Source organism: Pseudopodoces humilis, chromosome 21, assembly GCF_049639895.1.
Source record: "Pseudopodoces humilis isolate 2021_Gansu_Grassland_sample_001 chromosome 21, ASM4963989v1, whole genome shotgun sequence".
Classification (NCBI taxonomy): domain Eukaryota; kingdom Metazoa; phylum Chordata; class Aves; order Passeriformes; family Paridae; genus Pseudopodoces; species Pseudopodoces humilis.
Window position 1 is genome coordinate 4,379,479 of NC_142220.1, and position 22,216 is coordinate 4,401,694.

General features: G+C 39.5%; 1 protein-coding gene across 1 annotated transcript in view; it reads right to left on the bottom strand.

Annotated features, from left to right (window-relative positions):
- ANKFN1 (ankyrin repeat and fibronectin type III domain containing 1) overlaps window positions 1-22,216 on the bottom strand; it is a 58,446-nt gene that overhangs the window by 22,521 nt on the left and 13,709 nt on the right. The window contains exons 5-8 of the mRNA XM_014255828.2: window positions 21,122-21,235; window positions 8,156-8,253; window positions 7,468-7,558; window positions 4,079-4,186 (exon numbers count right to left, since the gene is read on the bottom strand). Coding sequence (XP_014111303.2) covers window positions 4,079-4,186; window positions 7,468-7,558; window positions 8,156-8,253; window positions 21,122-21,235 — 411 coding nt within the window. The remainder of the gene's footprint in view (window positions 1-4,078; window positions 4,187-7,467; window positions 7,559-8,155; window positions 8,254-21,121; window positions 21,236-22,216) is intronic.

Consider the following 22,216-nt stretch of genomic DNA (forward strand, 5'->3'; position numbering starts at 1 on the left):
ACTCATCCAAATCCATGACTACTCCATTGTTTTCCTCTCCTTCTAAAAATATTCATTTGTATTTCTATCCGTGTCTCCTCAGAAAATGGTTATTTTATTGTGAACCTTTCTCAGTGTGTTGCAGTAATGTAAATGAAATGCTACATGAAAACTCCTGTCTTACTGTTTCCTTCTTCCAAGGTTAAGATCAATGTAGCAATATAAATTTCATTCTAATTATTTTCTTATGTATTCCCTCCATCTATACAGAGGGAATGGAGGAGGAAATTGCTGAAGGCAAAGCAACATAATTTTGTATAAAACACCCAGGGATTGCATCATTAAAATAAGAGGGCAGATTACAAGTGAAATATATGTTATTGGTCTATTCAGTGGTTTGGGTTTAGTCCACAGCTTTGCAGAAGCCAACAGCAAAAGAATTAATGTAAAACTAGATGGAGACTGTAAACTCTCCTGTATTGCTATTTGCTTTTGTTTTATAATATTGTGTGTCTAGAAGCCAGAAAACATGGAGCTGAAATTAGAGGATAATTTGGATCTGCAGGAAATGGAACTTTGTCTGTTAGTTAATTAAGTAATAAATAACATAGAGTAACATTCATGGAAAAGCACCAGTAAGCAACACAGTAAGTTTATATTAACAAATGATGCAGCATCTGAGCTGTGAGCTCTTTTAATAGAAGCCTGGGAGTGAGCACAGAGCAGCGAAGATGGGAGAATTTTCAGTGATTAGATTTAGATCAGAAGCTTTCAAGCGTGGACTGAAATAGGCAATTAAATAAAAAGGTGTATTTATGGCATTGCCAGCCTTTCTTTTTGAAGGTAGAGTGTGTGTAAAGATTTCTTTGCTTTTTTTTTTTTTTTTTAATGTAAATACAGCCCACACTTAAAAGCAACCTCCTGGAAGAGCAAGAACCACATTGCCCCCTCAAGCTTGTGAGCATCTGGGCTCTCTTCGTAAATTCCCAACCTGTCTATAGCTTGTTTCTCAAGTCTCATTTTGTATATTCTCACAAAGAATTATAATCTAAACATTTTAAATACCCTGTGGAATCAGATATCCCCCTCTTTGCTAAATGCAATTAAAACTATGTGCTCTGCTTGTGAATCAAATTAAAATTTGAACATTTTTATTTCACCTCTGACTTGTCAAGTAAAATACATTTCAACTGAATTTCAGAATGAAAATATCTGGTAAGAATTCTACTGAAGAGTTGGGTTCCTTTCTTAATGAAGTGTCACACAATTACTTAATCCACTCTGAATTGTTTAGAAAGAAAGATCTACAAGTAAAAAAAAAATACTTAAAAAATATATTTGAAGTGTTGCCAGGAAATACAATTGTAGTAACTCAGTTATCATAGTCTGTAGCATGGTATTATGAAGACAAATGGATGACTGTTATTTGTAATCATCAGGGTTTTCCAGAAGATTAAACATATGAAAGCAAAGCTTCCTAAGTAATTCCCTAGGAGATTTCATCATATCACAGAGCAGGTTCAAAAGCAACAGCTGATCTAATTTCAAAAGCTCTTAAACTCACTGTACATTCCAGTGTATTCTTCCTGGTATTTTTGTAAGCTTGTTTTCTCCAGCCCCTGCAATGCAATGCACAGGGCAAAAGGCAGAGCCTGAATGAACAGACTTGGGCAAAGGATCTGCCTGGAATGTGGGCAATGTCCCCTCCCAGATCCCGCAGGAGCAGCAGCACTTGGCCTGGTCCTCCAGCTCATCTGGCTTCTGAAGCTTTTGCCTGCGTTGTTCAGATAATCTCAGACCATTGAGATTGATTACTCTCAGTTTTTTCCACCTTCCTGCCACTCGTCCTGCGCTCTGAGCCAGCCTGAGCTGCACGGGCAGGACATTCCACATGGGAACCACTGTGGGAGCAGCCAAGGTGCCTGGACCCCAGGTTTGATCCCAGCTCTGTTCCCACTGAGATCTAATTCCTGCAGAGCCTGATCTGCTCTCACAGCTCATCAGTGCTTGTAGGCAGATCCAGGGACCTTCCTCAAACAAGGCTCAGCTCTTTACTGGCAGCTCTACAACAAACGGGGCAAACAGAGATCAGAGATTGGCATCAACCAGAATGTGGGAAAGGGAATCATGGCAAAGAACAGAAAAATGCTTGGACAGGTCCTCAGCCTGTGTGTAAACAGCAGGGCCATGCTGACTTCCACCCTGTCAGTCAATCATGCTAATTTGCATTAATTAAGAATAGAGATCAACCCTCTGTATTACATGAAGTGAAAGCTGTTATTTGGGGTTTTTGTATACAGCAGCTTATCCCAGATCCTTGATCAAACTCCTCAGATTCCACTGAGGTGGATAAACATCAGAATAAGATTTCTGAGTCAAAGTGATGTCATAATTCTTACTTTTCCTGCAAACTTTGTTTTGATTCCTTACCAAATTAGTGAAATAAAAGGGATTGACATCATGATATATTTAAGGCAAGCTCCAAAGGCTCTCCTATGATGATGCCATGTGATTTATCCAAAATATACTACTGTGGAATGCTAGCATTACAAGCAATTATGAGATTTTTATTTGGTTGGAGGCAAGGGTGTTGCTCAAGCTGACTCGACAGTGTGGTACTGCCCCATGTGAGGTCCCACAATCTTTCAGGCACAGAAGAAAATGTTCTGAGCTAAACATACTTTCTGTATTGTTATTTATTATTCAAGGAAAAGGTGTTAGGAAATCAACAAGGAGCTGTCTGTGCTCAGTTTTGAGACTGGGGTTAATTTCAGGAGCAGAGGTGTTTTATAAGAACCAGGCACTGGTGTCAGTATGTCAAAAGGAGGGATTTTCTGCATGATGTTTATAACTGCTTCTGTTCTGGGCTGCTATGTCAGTAAAACAATTTATACTAAGAATATTTTCAGATGTTCCATCACTTACTCCCCGCTGACTGGAAAGGTGGCCTGAAAGAGCTGAGATAGGCACTAACTCCAGAAAGGAAAAACTTTACCATGAAAAAATCCTTCTTTAATAGCACGAAAAGCCATGCAGGAGATAGAATATATCATCTGTATTTTCAGTACCAAGACCACCTGCAAGTGATAATGTTTGCATGAATTTTAATTAGAGAAACAATATTTTCTTGCAATATCTCCTTTCCCTTTCCAAGCATCATAGATGAATAGTTTAAGTTGCTATGGTTACAATGGGTTGTGTCAGACCGTGGATCAGTGTGATGGTAACAAATTTGCATGTAAAGAACAAAGGCTGCATCTTTTCATTTCATCCAGATGATTTTAGCTCAAAGCATTTCTATGATTTTAAATCAATTGATGCAACTTGGCATAGCAGTCATACTAGGTGAAGAAAAATTAAAACTTCATGATAGTTTAACTTTTCTGTTTAAAGTAAGTCCCTCTGCAATGAGGCATTATTCCAGTTAGAAGTTTATTTTAAGAAAATAAATAGTACTTTTCAACAACCCATATAGAACAGGAGTTTTTATATAGGCTCTAAAAAGAATGCCAAGCTGTTGCCTTGGCTCTTGAGCTATTAAAGGCACAGTCTGTTTCTCATGAATGAAGATTGGCTGAGATATGAACTCTCTCCTAGTTTTGATCCATGTTGTTTTGAAATGTAGCAATCTTATCTTCCCATTGCATTGTGCAAGTATTTTTCATTATGGATTGGCATGACATCCACTCAGTGTCTTCCATTTGGAGCCAGCCAATTCCTCCCTTTTGATCCAAACCAGTTGTTAACTGTCTAAAGTATTTCTTTATATGAAAATATAAAAAAGCTGTCCTTGAAACATTTTAGTGGAATCCTGTGTGAAACTAATTTGGGGGGAAAAACAAATCCATAGGTGTGTAGGGTACAGAGGGAGAAAGACTGTGCCTGTGTCTGTGCACATTGCAGCCTTCAGATGTTTTCATCCAACTAATTTCAAGGGTTAAGAGCAAGATAGTGTGCTAAAGTGATTCCAGATGGGCCAATATTAATATCTTTCTTTTCCTGATGAATGAGAAGGTATGACCTAGTTAGAAAACTGCTAAAATTACAGGCGCCACAGAGGCTTCAGCTGGTGCCCTACCACATAGATATTTATCCTTACCTCTGCAATTATAGTGCTGATGAGCTGCTCGAACCTGCTGAAGGAGGCGTTCCAGGGCCTCCGTGTGTCCCCTGTGCCGAGGCTCTCTTCCACTGCAGTCTTTCCAGTCTATTGAACAAAGGAAATAAACAGAAATGAAACACAAAGGTGCAGGAGAGGGTCTAAAAATATTTTCTTGCCTCTGGTACTTCTCGGCTCTAGAGGAGTTTTACATCTCAGCAGGCAGGAGTAGTTTTTAAGTCAGTTGTTTCTTGTACACTGCGTTTTCTTTGCCTTGTGCCAGCTGGGTAATTAATCATAATTATTATTAACAAAGAGCTCACAACCAGCTTGAGCTCTGAGAAGCTCCTGTAGTGTCTGACTTGGCCATGGCTATTTCTCTCCATGAATGAGCTCTGGTGCTGCAGGCAGGGCTGACACAGCCCCTCACCAAGGTCACACAGTGCTCCTTCTGCCACTGCTTCCAACACCAGGAGGCTCCACAACTCACCCACAGTTCTGCAAAGCAGAGAATGAACATCTTCCTACACTCAGAGCTTGCTCTGTAGCCAGAGAAACATTCTTGGAGTAAAATTACTTCTGGAGATCTGCTCCCAGCAGAGGCCTGGACAGATGCTGGCAGTTCCTGCCCTGGAGCCCACGGGCTGCTCAAGCACTGCACTCCTGAGGCAAAATCCTGCTGTGCTTGTCCCACACACCCTCAGCCTCCAACAGACTTGGATGGCACTCACTTGCTGCTAATGAGAATTTCAGTCTTCATTTAAAAAAAAAACAACAAACTCATCACAAATAGGAAGAAACTGTGTGTATCAGAAAGGAGCTCTTTAATTCCAGACTTGCCTATTTTCATACTTAGATTGTAATGAGAAAAGTGCATTGCACCAGTCTCTTGGCCCAAAGGAATGGTGGATGAAGGTATTAAGAGATCTGTCTGCACAGGAGACATGTTCCCATCTTGCTGGCACAGAGGCTGTGTACGTACTCATAGCCACCAGCAGTTTGCTCACTCACTAAATATACGGATCCAGTTTCTAGTGCAAGTTTGGAGTCAAGCATTCCTTCCAATGGGCTCGCTATGCCAGGGATATAAATACCTGTTTATTTACATTTAGTGTAGCAGCCAGAGTAAGCCCCATGAAAGGTTGGAAAGAGACGACATTTGGTATCCTGATAGCCTGTGAGCAGTGTGACAGCCGCAGAGGGGCTGTCCTGTGTGCTCTGTGCTACTGCAGACATCAGGGCCAGCTGCATTTACTGCTCTCTATGGGGAAAATGCCCCTAGAGCTCCTGTGAGCAGCCAGGAGGGACCAGCTGGAACTCACCAGTCTCCAAGTGCTTTGGTGTTATCAGACTGGTAGAGTTTCAAACAGCTTTGTGATTTCTCTATCCCAGTAGTTTCCAAACTTTTTGAACCTCTAGATTTCTGACTATCTTAAAAATTACACAGAAACCAGACCAGGTCTCCTCATTGTCCATCACTCATAATGATAATGAATAAACCTAGAAATGTTTCTGTCTGCTGGGATTTCACAGAGAAGCTGCACAGCATTGGTCACCACCTTCCAGGCTGCTGCAGTGTGTGGGGAAAACAGGAGGACAGGGGGAAGTGCTCACTGTCATCACACACAGACATCTCCAAGAGTGTCACCAGCCTTTGATGCTCTGGGGTTGGACTGGATCCACGTCAGGCCCTGCAGCTTTCCTCTCCCTTGCATATTCCTGTGGCTGCTGTTGCAGACAACTTTGTAGAGCATTAATATATTCCCATTTAAATTTTAGGTAAGAGCCGTATTTTGTTATGCAGCACTTGTGTAATGTCAGTTTGCTGCCTCCTTGCCAAGCACAAATCTGCTGCTTTTCAAAACCAGTGGCGAAGGCAGCCATGTGAAGAGGGAAGCTCTGCCCCCAGTAACTGCAGTGGTAAATAACATCTTACCTCTCTAATGTGAGTATTACTTAATGAAAAGATTTGCATTTAGGCTCTGCTGGTCTTACTGTAAAGCTTAAGCATGTGGCCCTAAAGCCAACAATTCCAGAACTCTTTACACCCTGAGATACTGTACAAGGGGAATGAACAGAATTCTCTCTGTAGCTTTTGTGCTGATCCACTGAAATCTGCAGGAAGATTTCCTTCACACCCCAAAACTTTGGAGCTGGCACATAATGTCAGATTTGAGAAGGTTAATAGCAGGGGGCTATAAAAAGGGAAGAGAATGCAATATGCTGAAAGCAACATTCACATAATACAGAGTTGCAGTTTTAAATACCACCTGTGTTTCCAGGAGTGCTCCTTCTTTGGGAATATTTGGCTGAATTACTGGCAGCTACTGTGAAAGAATCTGTCCCCCAGCTGATGTAAATTTTGGGTTTCTGGGGCCAAGTCCTGTGTAGTTACACCTGGCTATAGTCAAGGTAATTGCACATCACCAAGTTATTCAGTTATCCACAGTAGATTTTCTCCCATGATTGTAGCCCATTTTTGTTCTCAAGCAGAATATTTCTTTGCCCTAGTTCTGGTATTGTTCTGGAGAAAACACAAGAACAAAACTGAAGCAAAATGGGACAATGGTAATGCTAAAGCCTTATTTATCCAACCCTCTGTATTATGATTACTGAGAGTAGGTACGGCTTGTTATATTTTTTCGCATTAACATCCAAGGTTATTAAATTGCTACATTAGCCTAATAAAAACTAGTGTTAATGCAATAAAAAAAAAGTTCCACTTTACTGCATTAATCAATACAAGGGGAGCTGTAATACACTGAGCCAGTTTGGCAAGGAACATTAAGTCTGGAAAAGCAACTAACAATACAATGTGATTATAATAGATTAAAAATTACAGATGACAAATTGTAGCCCTAATGGAGTCTGAGAAGACCTGTTGAAGAGTGGAAAAGGAAGAAAGGCTTTTGGACATTTCTGGAACATTTACAGGCTACATCCTACCACCATGTGTGTCCACACTGGAGAATTTTATGTACAGGATGCTGTAAGAATGGTCCAGTGAATGGGATCTGTAATGCTACAAGGTAAAACATAAAACTACATGGGATACATGTAAGTGTTTTGCTTCTAGCAGCTCAGAATCAGGTTTTGATCCATTCATGTATGGATAAATGAAGTTCCATATATCAGAACCCTCCTAACAGAAACGAAGATTAAAATATTTCTGATTTTTAAAAGTGTTAATGACTAGAAACAATTTTCTGTCAAAGGACTGAAGAAGAGTAAAAGCTAAGACATAAATATACATAAATTATTTTGCTCATTTTTTGGCGGTTGGAAGGAGTTGAGTCTTATTATTTACTTCACTCGTAGACGACATGACAATTACATTGTGAACTCCAGTATCACTAAGCAAAATGGGAGGGCAGACAAACCCAACCTACTTGAAGGTGAAGCATATTCAGGAGTGGATTTGCGTGGAGGTCCCCATCCTCTCACGTTGTATGCTGAGACACGGACACAATATCTCTGGCCCTGCAAATGGAAACAACTGGAGTCAAAACTACCACTGGATTCAAAACCTCGGCTGTAACAACTGCAAAGCAGTGGCTCACAAAGATTTTTTGTTTCAGTGAGAAATTAAAATAGCTTTAGTAATTTAAATGCAGCATGATAGATTGAAACAAACTACAAAAATTTGAGGATAAGGTTTGAGACCCAGTTCTGTTTGGTGTAAAAGAGATATAGAAAGACAAAACAAAAATGAGCATTTCTGGAAGAAGGAGAAGAGAAAAAGTTGTTATTTGAGGTATGGGTCATCAGAGTCAGGTCTAGATTTCTCAAGAGCCTTTGATCTGCACTGATTATCCCATGATCCAGAAAACATCAGCTTTTGCTCCAGGCTTTCCCAATTTCTCCCGAGAATGATAACTCAAAAAATGGTTCTATTCCTTTGCAACTTTTGGATTATGGCTGCCAGACATATTGTGCTCAATTACTGGAACATGTTGCTACAAGAAAGGCTCTGCAGTGATTTCCAAGGGGTGGTGATGCAAATTCTCCTGTCTTTGTATCATTGTATCACTGTGGGGACTGGGCCATGAAGGTCTAAATGAGTCCTCTGGAACTCACCGTCCTGAGACCTGTGATGGAGCACCTCAAAGAGTGAAGATTATCCATAATTATTTCACCAGCCAAAGGAGAAAAGTCTTCTGAAGAACTCCATTCCACTGAAAACAAATAGCAGGAGAAAATCAAGTCAGGTACCAGTCCAAGCAAAGAAGTCAAAGGGCTTGAATCACTCACAGGTTAACTTTTCTCCTGGCAGTTTCCCAGTCCATGTGGATATTAAAAGTCATGTTTAACAGTAATGTATAGCAAATACCTAGTAATTAAATTATATGTCTGTGTATGGGAGACAAAACCAAAATATTGTTCAAAAGCTTTTCAGGAAAGAATACTTAAAAATAGACTGCAATACAAATTACTTTGAGTCACCACTGTCCTCATTTGAACAATTTCCTTTTAAAAACAGAAGTAGTGGAAAAGAGAAGATGAAGGAATTGGACCTGTTAGTGCCATGTGGCAGTTTATACACCCCAACCACAAAAAACACTGACTTGCATTGGCTCTGCACAGGTGGGCATGGGCAGAGAGTCCTTTTGGCTCCTCAGGCCCTCAGCCTTCCCTTGGCTAATTTGGATAGAAATATTCTCCCTGGACCAGATACTCACTGGAGCCTCATGGTTGGTTCAGTGGTTCTGGCTCAGCCTGCTGCTGCTCTGGTCACTGCAATTACAGAGCTCCACCAGGACCTGATAAGCTCTACCCACTTTTGGAGGGATTTGAGTGCTTACAGACCCCTCCCACCTTTCCTTCAGCCCAAATTGTGATGGGTACCTTCACCAAAGTGCTCCTGTCACTCCTGTTCCTGCTGAGCTCAGGGGTCATGGAATCAGCAGTGCCACTGTCCATACTCTTCCTCAGTACTTGTAAAAATTACTGTGCACATAAAACAGTATTGAGCAGACCATGAAATACTACTGGATCATTATAAAAAGAATATGTGCAAGTGAGGAACAGATGGCTGAAGGCTGGAAACCAGCCTTTTTTTCTTAAATTAATCCTTTTTAATGAAAGATGCCATCCTGGTTAATCCTGGAGTCATGCTTCTGGGATTTAATGACTTGTACCTTCAGATTCAAATTTCCAGGAAAACCTATCAAAACCATAGTGAAATTAATCTCTTGAATTATTCTATGGTAGAAACTGGGAAATCTCATTAATTTCTTAGTTTTACACTAAATAATTCAATATAAAGCTTTCCTTTATTTCCTAAAACCTATTTACAGAATAATTTTTAGATACTTTATTTGTATATTCATTAGTATTGGAGTTGATAATTTAGAATAGATCAGAGAATATAGGTATTCTAATTTAAACATGTGGAATTTTCATCTTCTGGCAGTGTCACGCTGGTATTTTCATGTTAAAAGAAAATGGCTTCAGAGAATTTCTTGTTCAATGTATACAACATTTAACTGCCAGCACATTTTTCTGAAACAGCCAAGTATCAATAGCACAACTCATTTTTCCCTTCTCCCCTAATCGCTCCCTTTCTATGATTGCAGTTTGTGAATGCACAGCATGCTCTGCAACAGTTTTGTGTTTGCTCCAATGAAAAGATTAGTTTTTTATATTCTCTTTGAATTTCTTTCGCTGTGTATTTTTCTAGTTTTCCACGGGTTTTAAATACCTAATTACTGCCACCTTTAGTGGAAGCTATCTCTGCACATTAGTAGGAAAATGTAGAGACTGTTGCAGTACCATATTGTGGGGTTTTGTTGACAGTTTAATTATAGAGAGTACTTAAAGGTAACATTGAACTTGATGGCCTGTCAGACTTTCCATTGTAAACTGTGATTTTCAAGGTTTCTAACTCCACTTGTGTTCAATCACTGCAGACTTTGTACAAATGCTGCAGACTTAAGATGTGTTTTCTGTTTCTCAGAAGGAGAAACCAGAAGGAGAAACCGTGTTCAAACTGCTGAATGCGTTGTCAACAGGCTTGCAGTCACTTCAGACACCATTTTTTCTTTTCAGGGATTCATGACAAGCATGAATCATGTCACTCAGGATGAATTCTGCAGCAAATCCTGCCATCACTGGAATCCTCAGGCATGTCTGAGTGTCCTGCTCCAAGAGAGGGGCAGTGCTGGGTCACACTTCAGGCAGCACAAAGCAAAAGCTAAGGGTGAGAGAAGTAGCTCTAAGAGGCTTTTGATCTTCCCGAATTTTTAACTGTTCTATGGACTGGAGGCTGCCCAGATATAAACTGGTACTTCAAGAGGCATATTTAAATTTGGGTAGCTTACACAAATAAAGTAAATAAATAGCCAGCGGTGGCTGAACCCCATGGAATTGAAACATGGGAGTATGATATTGGCCTGTGGACCAGGTTATGGTTATCATGCTTCAGAACCCTCCTTTTAAAGGATATTTACCTAACAAGATGGTGTATCCAAAGTTACTCAAAACTTAATTATCAAATATATTTATTTAAAAACTCACTTTTGGAAAAAAACCCGTCTCCCCGTTTCAATAAAAATTTCCATAACTGAAAAATAAATATTTTTTCAACAGCTGTGTTGGAAAAGTGCCTTCTTTTCCCCCTCATTTCAAAGTATATCTGTCATAAAGAAACTCATAACAAGTTTTGGAATTTTCTTGCTTGCTTATAATTTTAACAAACTTTTTTCCTCCCATGTTTTTACTGATTCAAGTGAGAAGATGATATGATACTGCTTTAAAGAAATGCAAATCGACAGAAATAATTTATCACTTCAGTTTATATCTCCTCCTCTACATTGCCAGCTTTCAGCTCTCTACTGTAATGATCATCTGAAAATAATATATAATATTCTGCTATACTGCTTCATTTGGCTACAAGCCTCCTAGGAAGACATGGATACCAGTTTTCCTATTTTACAGAAGTCAAAATGAAGTAAGGAGGGGTAGAGCACCTGGTTCAGTCAACAGGCCCCAAAACAAGGGCAAAATCCAGGTATTAGGCCAGTGTTGTTCCCATTGCCTGGTTTTGTGGGATATCTGCAGCTCTTCCTGGTACCAGTACAAATCCACTCACCCATGGTCTTACCCTGGTGGTGGATCTGGGCCTAAAAATTATGTAATTTGAGCATGAGCAACCCATCATGAAGATTTAGCTAAATCTTTGCCTCCTTTGTGAAGAGTGAGTGCTGGGAGAGAGCAAACAGAAATTACCAACCACTTGTGTCATGCTGGAGTCCTTGGGACTTTAAGGAAGAACAAAAGGCTGCCTCACCTCAGCATGTAAATGCTGAATTATAAACATGCTCGAGCAGAGAAAGCTGAGGATGAAGAGGGTCCTTTATGAGAGCCCAGGAACAGGAGCTGGTCTTGTAGACTGCCCCAACTGTACTGTAAAGGACCTGAAAGCTGTTGGGTGAATTAAGGATGGAGCATGTTCCAGTCCTGTTCTGAACACCCCAAAGGGCTGCTTTGTTGTGAACGCTGAATGTCTTTGCTGTTGCGGCTTTCCATCTGACACTTCATGTTATGTCAGAGCAGGGCTTTTTTGTGTGTTTAATATATTGGTGACTATGTGTTTTAATGAAGGTGCCCTGTATTCCAGAGCTAGCAAATGCACGATGTGTTGCTGCGGTCGCCAAGATAAGTAGTAATTTTTAAATAAACAGCAGTATAAACAGTTACATAAAACTCATGTAAATTGCTGGCACATAATTTTAGACTGGCTTAAGTTATGTAACTTACTCGTGGCCAAGTTTTTTTTTTTTCTTTTTTTTTTTTTTTTAATACTCAATTCACGCACTTTAAAATAAAGGGAGAAGTTTATTTTCACCTGTTTCTTTTCCAGTCACAATCTTTCTCTTACACTGAGCATGCCTTTAACAGCTTATCAGAGAGATGGACAAAGGGAAGACACAAAACACTTCCTGACCCTATTGTAGATTTATTCAGGAAAGCACCTTCTTCTCCTGAGTCGAGCAAATAGCCTGAGCCACAGTAGAATTTGTTTCTTGTCTTGACATTTGTTTTTCCTTGCCTTTTCTGGTGTTTCCAAACAAATAATTTTGTTATTTATTAGCTTTCTTTGAAATATAAAACTGACAGAGAGCACCACCAGAAACCACCTCATGCCAACTTTTTCTGCTTGCTTATCTTGACAAAAAAAATTAATCATTGTCTTAGCAAGTGGATTCAAGGACATAAAACACTGCCATTCATATGAATAAAATCAGGATCAAAGACCATAAACAAATACTTATCAAACAAGTGAAGAGACCTGAACATTAGTGGAAAGCAGGAATCTGTTGGTGTAGAGCATCACTAGCTCTGATGGAGAACTGTTTGCAGTATTTGGTCAGCTCCTCCTCGCTGTTTTCAAGCATTCTTTCCAGCCTGATTTAAGAAAGGAACCCAATTTTGAACCAGATTTTCAGTTCAGGCTGTGTTTATGCCTCTCTCATGTTTGGAAATCCTCCAATGATAGGAGAAAGACAAGTCATACCAGCTGTAGGGACTATTGACAGCATAATGCTTCCATTAGGAAAAAACAAATGTTTGGCACTGAGCAGTTTGTGCAAACACAGAAGTTAAAACACAGTCATGCCCTGGGACTTGGATTTCCAGGTACAGCTTAAATTAAAACCTGAGCTCCAAACTGTTCTAAATACTAGTGTTCATTATTTTGGATCTTATCTATCATTTCAGTTAATTCTGTAAACCTATCCAAGGCTCTTTGTACTGGGTTAGTAGAAGCACCAGTAAAGCTGAAGAGGAATGAAAAAAGATGCAAAAAACCAGCTCTGTTCCCAGCTGAGGCAAACAAAGCATTGCTGTGGTGTGGTGGGAAAGAGCTGCAGCAGGGTTTGAGGGCCTCTCAGCATAACAGGACAGAACAGTGCAAGACAGAGTACCAAGAAAAGCATCTCTAGACTATTCCTAGAGAGAACATCTTCATTTGGAACTTCCATGGTTATAAATCTTCGCAATACTTATTTCAGAGATTTTTTTTTTTTTAATAATCGAGTACTTTATTTGCAGTAAATCTTCTTCCCAACCGCTCTGGGCTCCTTTGCGTTTTGCACCTGCTAATAATAACCAATGATTTTAAATAACCTTTCTTGTGGCCCCGTTTCTGGATGTTCCTTTGACCCAGGCCAGAATACTCTATTTTATGTCTTGACATTTATGGGAACCATTATGACAGCAGGCTAGGTGCCAAAGACACATCTTTGCTTGGTCATAGTTTCACTAGTTCATCTTAAAGCAAATCTGCATTGTAGAAATGATTTATAAGACACTATTTTTACTGAAATTTTAATAAAATTCTCACCAAGAGAATATATGTATTAAAAAAAAAAAATCTTTTTTCTCAAGTATTTGATTAGCATTTTCTAAATCCCAGCAATTCTTTATCTGTTTGCAATAAGACCAGCTATTTCAGAACAAGAAGGAAATTTTTTCCTCTGTTAGTGAAAATGACATTTCTTATTAACATTTTATAAATAACTAAGAAAATGTGCCATGTGGGTGCACATTCAGCCTTCCAATGTGGGCCAGTGGTTAGAAAGCTACAATGGATTATAATAACAGCCAAGATTTGTTTCTCAGCCCTAAAATGACAAACATATCCCACTGTGGAAGGAAAAGTGAGAGAGAGCATGTGTTAGAACTGTGAGACAAGACTGGAGAATAAATGGGGTTCTTATGCAGAGGCTTCACATCCCAGAAAAGCTTGGCTTGGATTCTGCAAGCTTCCCCTCCCAGTGGGAATGTTGTTCTCCTGTGATCTGTGCAGCCAGAGCTGGGGGGAAGCTCCCACATGCAAGGACCAATTGTTGGTGTGAAGTGCACACGGGGCAGGCTCAGATTCGTCCCAAAGCATGACATTAAAATCTAATTTATAATGAGCAGCTGAGAAAATGCACACAAAAAAGTAAATCTGTCTCAATGTAGGAGGCAAAGCAGAGCACTGCACAGTGTGGAGAGCAAAGGAAGGAAGTACACAGACACTAACTCAAGTTACCTGTTTAAGGGGATTCCACTCCTTGTCCTCTAGTTCTGTGGTATAAAAAGGGATTTTTCTGCATAGATGTTGATTAACCATATTAAGGACTTTATTTCTTTATTAACTAATCTGTACAATAACTTAAAGAGCTTTCACCTTCCCTAGCCATGCAGGCAGGTGTTGCAGGCAAAACAGCCTTGATTTGAGGAGTTTTTACTTAATTTAATTTATTGCCAATTAACACAAATTTCTAATAATTCATTACAAGTGAGAAGAAAGTAAATATAATTAAAAAACCCCAGTATTTAAGTGAACACCTTCCCACCATCCTTACTAGACTGAGCTTAATCCACTTATCCTCCCCCTTTCCTGCTGTCAGCCTCCCTTCTCCCTGCTGTGGCTCTCACTCCATGCTGGGTTTTCCATCACACTGAGCCAGGCCAGGCCAGTTGTGTGCAGCCCACAGCCTCTCCTGACCTCCTCCCACTCCTTCCCTGGCTACTGGAACCTTCCATCCATGCCCATCACTGTGCTCAGGAGTGCGCCAGGTGGGTGCTCAGGTGAGATCTGACTGAGCTCAGACATGGGTTAAGAGGGAGCTCATGGCTGAGCCAGCTGGGTGTTCAGTAAATGAACTGGGTGCTCATGCACAAACTGCTGGGGTGTTCATGCCTGAACTAACTGGGCACTCGTGCATGGAAGCAGCAAACCCTGCAGTTGATGCTCAATGCACAAATCAGGAGCTTGCAGCAGATCCCAGAACCTGATTCCAAATTTACAGACATGCATCAGCTCGGGGGGTCAGATCTGATTATGGGAACAGGATCAGGCTTTGACTGGGGAGGAAAATAAGACCCAGACCTTTGATGCTCTTCAATGGTCCAGGAAAGCCCATGATAGGCCAGAGAAGACTTAAGATGAAGCTGTGAGCAGGGAAACTTTGCCATAAACCCTTTGAAGACATTCTGGTTTTGTTGAAGTCTTCAATGAGTCTTCATTCCCAAACCCATTAATCAAAATACCTGCTAAATCATGGACCTCCTTCAAGACAGAAGCTGAAGGTCTTGAGTCCCAGTCCTGCCACTGACTATAAGGAGTTCACCTCTTCTATGCCATACCTATGAACTGGAAGCTGTAACAGCCACATGCAAACAACAAAAAAATCCCCCATGACTTACTAATTTGCTAAGTCAAAGCAAATGTAAAAGACAAAGCAGTGTAAAAAATTCAACAACATCATGATACAAGCCTTTTTCCTTAGAAACCAAGGCAGACAAAAGTAGAGCCTGTATGTCTGGGTTTTCTCAGAGCTATTCATCCTGAGCTGCTGTTCAAAATCCATATAAAACACAAAGCAGGAGGAAAGAATGATTCAGCTGAGTAACTGGTGTTTGATTAGCTACATTCGTTAATTACACCATCACTTAATATGTGATTCATGTTCAAAGGTGATTTTAAATACATAACAAACTTAAATAATAGAAGGTCTTAAATTTTATGTTAAGTCCAGCACATACTACAGACATTGACAGGAGCTAGAAATAGAAAGGTTTGTTTTAACTTTTATACATTTCTGTACTGGCTAGGCATAAAAATAGAAGTCAAATTGCACAGTCCTGTTAGCTACCAAAATGTAACGTGCAAATAAAGTGCCCGGGAGACCTAATAAAATGGCATAAATGAACTACTGTAAAAAATATCAGACCACACCTATTCAGCAGGATAAATTCAAATGTCTTACAAAGAAATGTATTCTCTTTTCTTTTAATGGAGCAAGAACTGTTTTAAGGAAAGAAAGAACAAGTTTCAAAACATACAAAGAAACTTTGAATAATAAGTGGAAAGGGTTTCAAGATGAAGTGCAGAATGCTGCTCAGTTCCACTATGGACTGGACCAGAATCAAGCAGTGACACAGCATCTGCTTTAGAGAGACAGAGGTATTATTGTTAAAGCACTTTGTTTTCATAAGATTCGTGTGCACAAGCATTCATCTCCATAACCAGGGTTCTTCTAGAAATCAAAGAAAGCACAGGCTTGCAGCTTTCCACTCTGACACTGCTGTGTGAGCAGACAGTTGCCACCAAAGTGGAGAAAGATACATATAGGTATCTGTATAGAAATATAGCAACATATCTGAATATTTAGGTCTTTGAGGATCACTGCAGGGAACCTGCTATGGAACAAATCCAGACTTGGTCAAATATAGAAGGACAATTTTTGATGTGCCCATGGGGACAAGCAGAAGCCCACACAAAATGATGAGATTATTTGTGAAAGGAATACCCCCAAGAACAGAACATGCAGAATCACAATCAAAATGTACAGATCACGCCTGTGAAGTTTTGGAGGTTTTTCACACTGAAATCTTTAACATAAATTTTCCATTGACCTGGAGAGAAGCCAGCTGAGAATCCCAGATCCAGGTTTCTTTTGAACAGGTCTCAAACAGCCCCTGGCTCCTGATTCCTGAGCACAGGTGCTGACCCTGGTGCAAAGGCAGCTCCACCCCTCCTTTAGCTGAGACTCCCAATGACAACAGCAAATTCTGCTGTGCTGTTCTGGACTGGGACCCATTTCATGCAGCTGTGTGACAGCAACATCCTGGATCCACTGCATATCCAGCCAGGACTGAAACAGTGACTCAAAGACAATTAAAATTATTCTCATTCAAAAAAAATTCTGAAATGGACCACAAAGTGTTTTGGAAGAAGGGAGTCAGGGAATGACCTTTTCTCAAAATTTAAGCAAAACATAACTCCTTCTTTCCTGGTCTAAGCCAACCTGTTTTGTTTTGTTTTGTGTTTTAAAGATCTACGCTGACTGAAGTTAAAAATCTTCTCTCCATTCAAAAGAAATCCTGGAAGGCAGCTGGGAAGTTCTGACAAACATGAAATACTCTCCTAAAATACCAAACTAAACAAAAAGGTAAAAAGGGCTAAAGTGGCCTAGACAGCTCAGCATCACTATCTGGGAAATAACTTGGCATCCACAGCTACAACCAAACAGAGAAGATTAGCTTTGTTTGCTACATCAAACATGTCTTTCTTCTTCTCTCTTCAAACATAAATAGTTCCAGGCTCTAAAATAAATTAGCTCAACTTGGGTTATACAAGCTGTTTCATTTTTTTTCTTCAAAAGGGAATATAGATGTTTGTTTAAAAATTGTAAATAAAATATAAACAGAGATTTTTCATTGCATGGTGATCCTTTCCAGTAGGTTGTGATCAGCACTGTGTCCATTTTTCTTCCTTATTCTATACTTTGGGATCACAGCATTATTATGGCTACTTCTGATGAGAAATGGATGAAAAAAAAATCATGCAGTAAGAGGAAGTTTATCTGTACTTATTCACTGTAAAAGCAAAATAATAAGCAGGTTTTAAATCCACAGAAAAAAAAAAGTAAGACAAAATCACTTAACATTACTTCTTATTTTTTTCCTTTGAAAAAACCTGCTCTTTATGTGTATGTGTTGTGGGGAACATGTGAACCCTAGAAAGGCTGATTAGTGAAAAAGAACAGCTCTGAAAAAAAGCTTTGCAGCACTTGCTGCTGGTCCCTAGTGGGATGTTCCTGGGAGCTGAGTGCTGTCTGTCTGGGTTATGCTGCTCTGGGGAATTGTTCATCGAGATGGTTGCACTGGTGTAGCTCTGGGATAACAAAACATCCTGCAGTACCAGAGTGCTGGTACAAGCAGAAAGCTCTCCCTGGCTTCCAACTGTGGCAAGTTGTTTTGTGTGTAAACGTGGAACGTTTTGATTGCGTTTTCAAAGATGTAAAACTAAAGCAGGTCCTAAGTACTTCCACGGTGGGATGTGAGGTTTGGTTCTAGGGCACAATTAGCCAAGGGCAGGGTTTTTTTTCCTCAATATTACAGTGATGCTTCACATCCTTCCTAAAACTGGCTGGGGTGAGGTGTCTCTGGCTTTGAATCTTTCTCTAGCATGGAGCAGATTATTACGTTTATTATTGATTTATGGCATGCCTGTCTGCTTCCAGCCTCAAAACACTTTACTAAGTTACAATATACTTAGGAATCATTTCATGTCAGCCACCACCACACTGCAGCCTTCTCCAGAGGGAAACTGAAGGGAGCCATTAGGATGGTGCCTGCAACATTAAACAACAATCCAGGAAAGGAAGTAAAGAATACTCTGGCTCCTTAAAGCAATGGCTGAACAGAATGCAGTCACTGAGCTGCCATCCAGCTGGGACACCAAAGTCAATACCCATTCACTGTGTGTGGTTAAAATTAAATCTCCTAATGAAGTGAGATGGTTTTAGTGGTTAGAGAGTGAGTGCAAAGTATTATTCTCCTGTATGATTATTTGTAAGTTATACAGCTAACAAGGGAAAAGATCACACACAGGAAAACAGCAGACAGTTAGGTAATGTTCCAAGCTCAGTTTCTAAAAGGCATTTGGGCAAATAAAGCTTTGGAAAAAATATATTAAAGAAAAAGGAAACAAAAAAGAAAAAAAGAAAGATGACATGGGAAAAATGGAATTGGAAGTTTTTCATTGTTTTTAGGGAACTAAACTAAACTGAACAAAATTGATGTCAGTTTTTATTCCCTATAGTTCAGATCCAGAGAAAAGAACATTGTTAGTTTCTGTTAATGAGTAGGTATTCCCTAAACACTGTTGCAAATGCTCCTGAATTTTAATTTGCTTAGAAAAAGAAATAGTAAAGTATTGAGGGAAAAAACCCAAACACCTTAACAGCCTTTTTTTTTTTTTTTTTTTTTTTTGTGTTTTGTTTTGTTTTGTTTTGTTCCTGAATTAGCAAAATGCTTTGATGATTTTCTGGACAGGAGGTTTATATATCTGACTAAAAAGATCCTCACACTGTTATCAAGCTATCAAGCTCTCCTTTCAGGGCTGGTAATTGCTAGCTGGTTCTAATCATTCTTGCAAGTGATCATTTGAAAGGTTCATTTTATGACCCCTCAAAGTAGCACAAAGAATCTCACTCCATAATGTAATAAACAATTCTACAAACAGTGCTTAATTAATTCCTGAAAGTCACCAAAAGGAGCTATTAATGATCTTTCTTTTTATCTAACCGTAAATATGCAAGTCTCCTGGGACAAAGGATTTAAAAAGAATATTCTGGCAAGACTAACTGTCAACTTGATAAAACATAAAATGATCACAAGTGAAGGTAGTTCAGAATACAGGGCAGTCCTACCTGGTCTGATCAGAAAGTTAGGTCAGGTTGGATTAAATTTCTTTGAATGCTGTGTTTATCAAAAACAGGACACCACTGACATGGTACAAACCAGGCTCAGCCCAAATGAATACCCAAGAGATAAGTACTGCAACTTTCAGAAAATTATTTTTTAAAAATAGCTCTGTTTGGTTGTTTATTTCCAGTGAAAATACCAAGAATCATTATAATTAGGGGGTGGACAATGTTTCAGAGTTATTTAAAATACAACTATTATGAAGAGCAGTCTGATATTTGCAAGAGAACTTTGGTGTTTCAGGAGCCCAAGTATTGTTTTCACAAGTAAATCAGGCAGTGGGAAGCTCTTAAATGAAATTTAGTTTCCTGGCAACACAACCCATTGCTGAAAATTAGATTTAGGCTTCTAAAGGGCTTTGATGTTTTTGAAAATCACACTTCCTGCAGCACTGCACAGCTGACTTGGTGTAATACAGTAATTTTCCTTCTACTGAGGCTATCAGGGCATTATCACTTTGATGGCCTCAGTGGTGTCTGGGAGCTTGGGTTTTTTCATAGAATGTAAAAAACTATTTTGCTGGGCACAGCCAGTGATGAGTGGAATCTGTGACCAGAAGCAGGAGGAGGAAAGAAAGAATGTTCCTTTTCCAAAATAAGCTTCTGTAGTGCTTTGGGAGCTTGTGCTGATGCCAGTGGAGCCTGTGCACTGCATGTCCCACCTTTGGAAGGGCTCCAGGAGCTGCTGGACCCTTGAGGGACAGGGTCTTCCTGAACCTCTCCTGCTGGAACCATCTCTGGGACACACACCCATGGAAACACAAATCAGACTCCCCACCACACAGCCAGGAGGGTTCTGGATGTGAGTATGGAAATTTTAGTTTTAGGCACCTCGGAAAGGAGTTCTCAATGATTAATACAAAGAAACAAACACAGCAGGAAGCATGAAGGGAGAAACTGGGAGAAATAGCTGAGAAGATTTTCAGGCCCCCACTCCTTGACTCCCCTGGGCAGGACCAAGGAGGCTTCAGATCCCCAATCCCTTGGCCCATGGGAGGATTCTTGTTCCCACTGGAAGCTGGAGGCTGTGGATTGCTGTGCTTAATACTGAAGAACTTACTGTTCCAAAGATTGTAGAAAACCTGAAAGTTCCTTTAAACAGGAAATTTTAAAAATTCTCATTTTTGTTCTAATCTTCAATAAAACTTGCTTTTTTTCTTAATGTTGGAATTTCCTGTGGAACAGAAATCCTGTTTTAAAACCATCTCTATTCAACAGGGCTATTCAGATGAAAGCATTTTCTTATTCATTGCACTTTGCAGCTAACTGGTGCCACCCCAAATGTATCACTCTTCCAAGAATGATGTGGCAACCCTGGAATAGCTAATTAATTGGGCTGTATGATGCCTCTGCCAGAAGTTTCAGCTTCCAGAGGCATTCCTTTAAGGAATGGTGGTGTGGGTTTGGCTTTTACAAGGATACACATGGTTTCAGGAGCCCACAGGCACCAAAAGTTAGTTTGTGTTTTGTAACTGCTCATCTCAACCCAGTCATTGAGCCGATGTCTTAACCACAGTGAGTCAAGCAAACTTCTTCAAAGCACTCATGGAGAAAACTTTTCGTTAATTTTTTTTTATTATTATTTTTTTTTAATAAAAATTTTGTCCTTGGGTAATCTTTCAAGAAAATTCCACTTCTATGTCTGTTTACTGGGAAAATAATTACATTTAAACACTACTTGCATCATAATACAATCTCCTGTAGATAAATACCTTTGCTACTTAGCCCTCAAATTTTTTGTACTTTGTTAAGGGGACTGAAAGATGTCTAAATCCAATACCTTTATACTTGGTCACCACAGCTGAGTTGACACTGAGGGGCTCTTGGAAGGTGACAGTGAGTGATGTACTGCTCGTTACCATGAGACAGACATTGGTTGGCGCCTCGGGGGCTCCTGGGAGAGAAGAGAAAACATCAGCTCTTCAGCACAACAAATCCTATTCAAACAATGTTCCTGTGCCTTCAAAGAACCCACTGAAAATCACCCTGCAATTGTGAGCTTTGGGTTGTAGGTGTTTGTGTTTTCTGCCTTTTGAGCATTTTAATTAGTGCCCCTGCTAACAATATCCTGCAGACACCATTTGTTTCCATCATGTTTTTTGGCTCCTTTTTGGTTAAAAATATCTTCCTGCATATATGTAACCCAATAAAACAGATTCATGCTAATTATGTCAATGAAAAGACCCTATGAATCTCTTTGGGTGAATAGGAGAGAGAAAGGAAAAAACCACAAAGATCTAATGAAACCTTTATGGCTTCACTAACAAACTCAAATTTATCAAAAAACAGAAAATGTTTTTATGTTATTTGAGTTCAAAAATTGCAAATTCCACAATAGTTTCGGTGTAACAGTTCCAAAATACAGCTGTCAATTCTGGCCTAATATTTTTGTTTAAAAAAAGAAAAGGAGGGAAAAAAAAGCTTAATTTGCAGAATTATCAATCAGACTCAATTCAGAAATCAAACACAAAATGCCATGACTTACTGCTGGGATTGATTAAAAAAATCAGTATACTAACTTTCACTACATTTGTATTTCCTGTATTTAGTATCCAAGAGAAGGAGCACTACATGTCTTGAAGAAATAACCTTAGCATACAATAAATTTGAGAAAATTATTTGTAAGTACATTTATATAAAGATAATTGTAAAAATGTTAATAGCAATGACTGTATTTCATCACATAGGCTAGAGCTAAAAGATCCACAAAAAAATTCAGGCCTGTTTAGTCCTTCATTTGGGCCCAAATTCCCATTTAATTTGGATACAGATTCACTTGTACAGCTGTTTAAAGTGACTCAGTTTGTGGCTGTGGTGATGAAATGAATACCAAGATTAAGATTAGTGCTTACCAAAATTAAGGTTAAATTTTTAC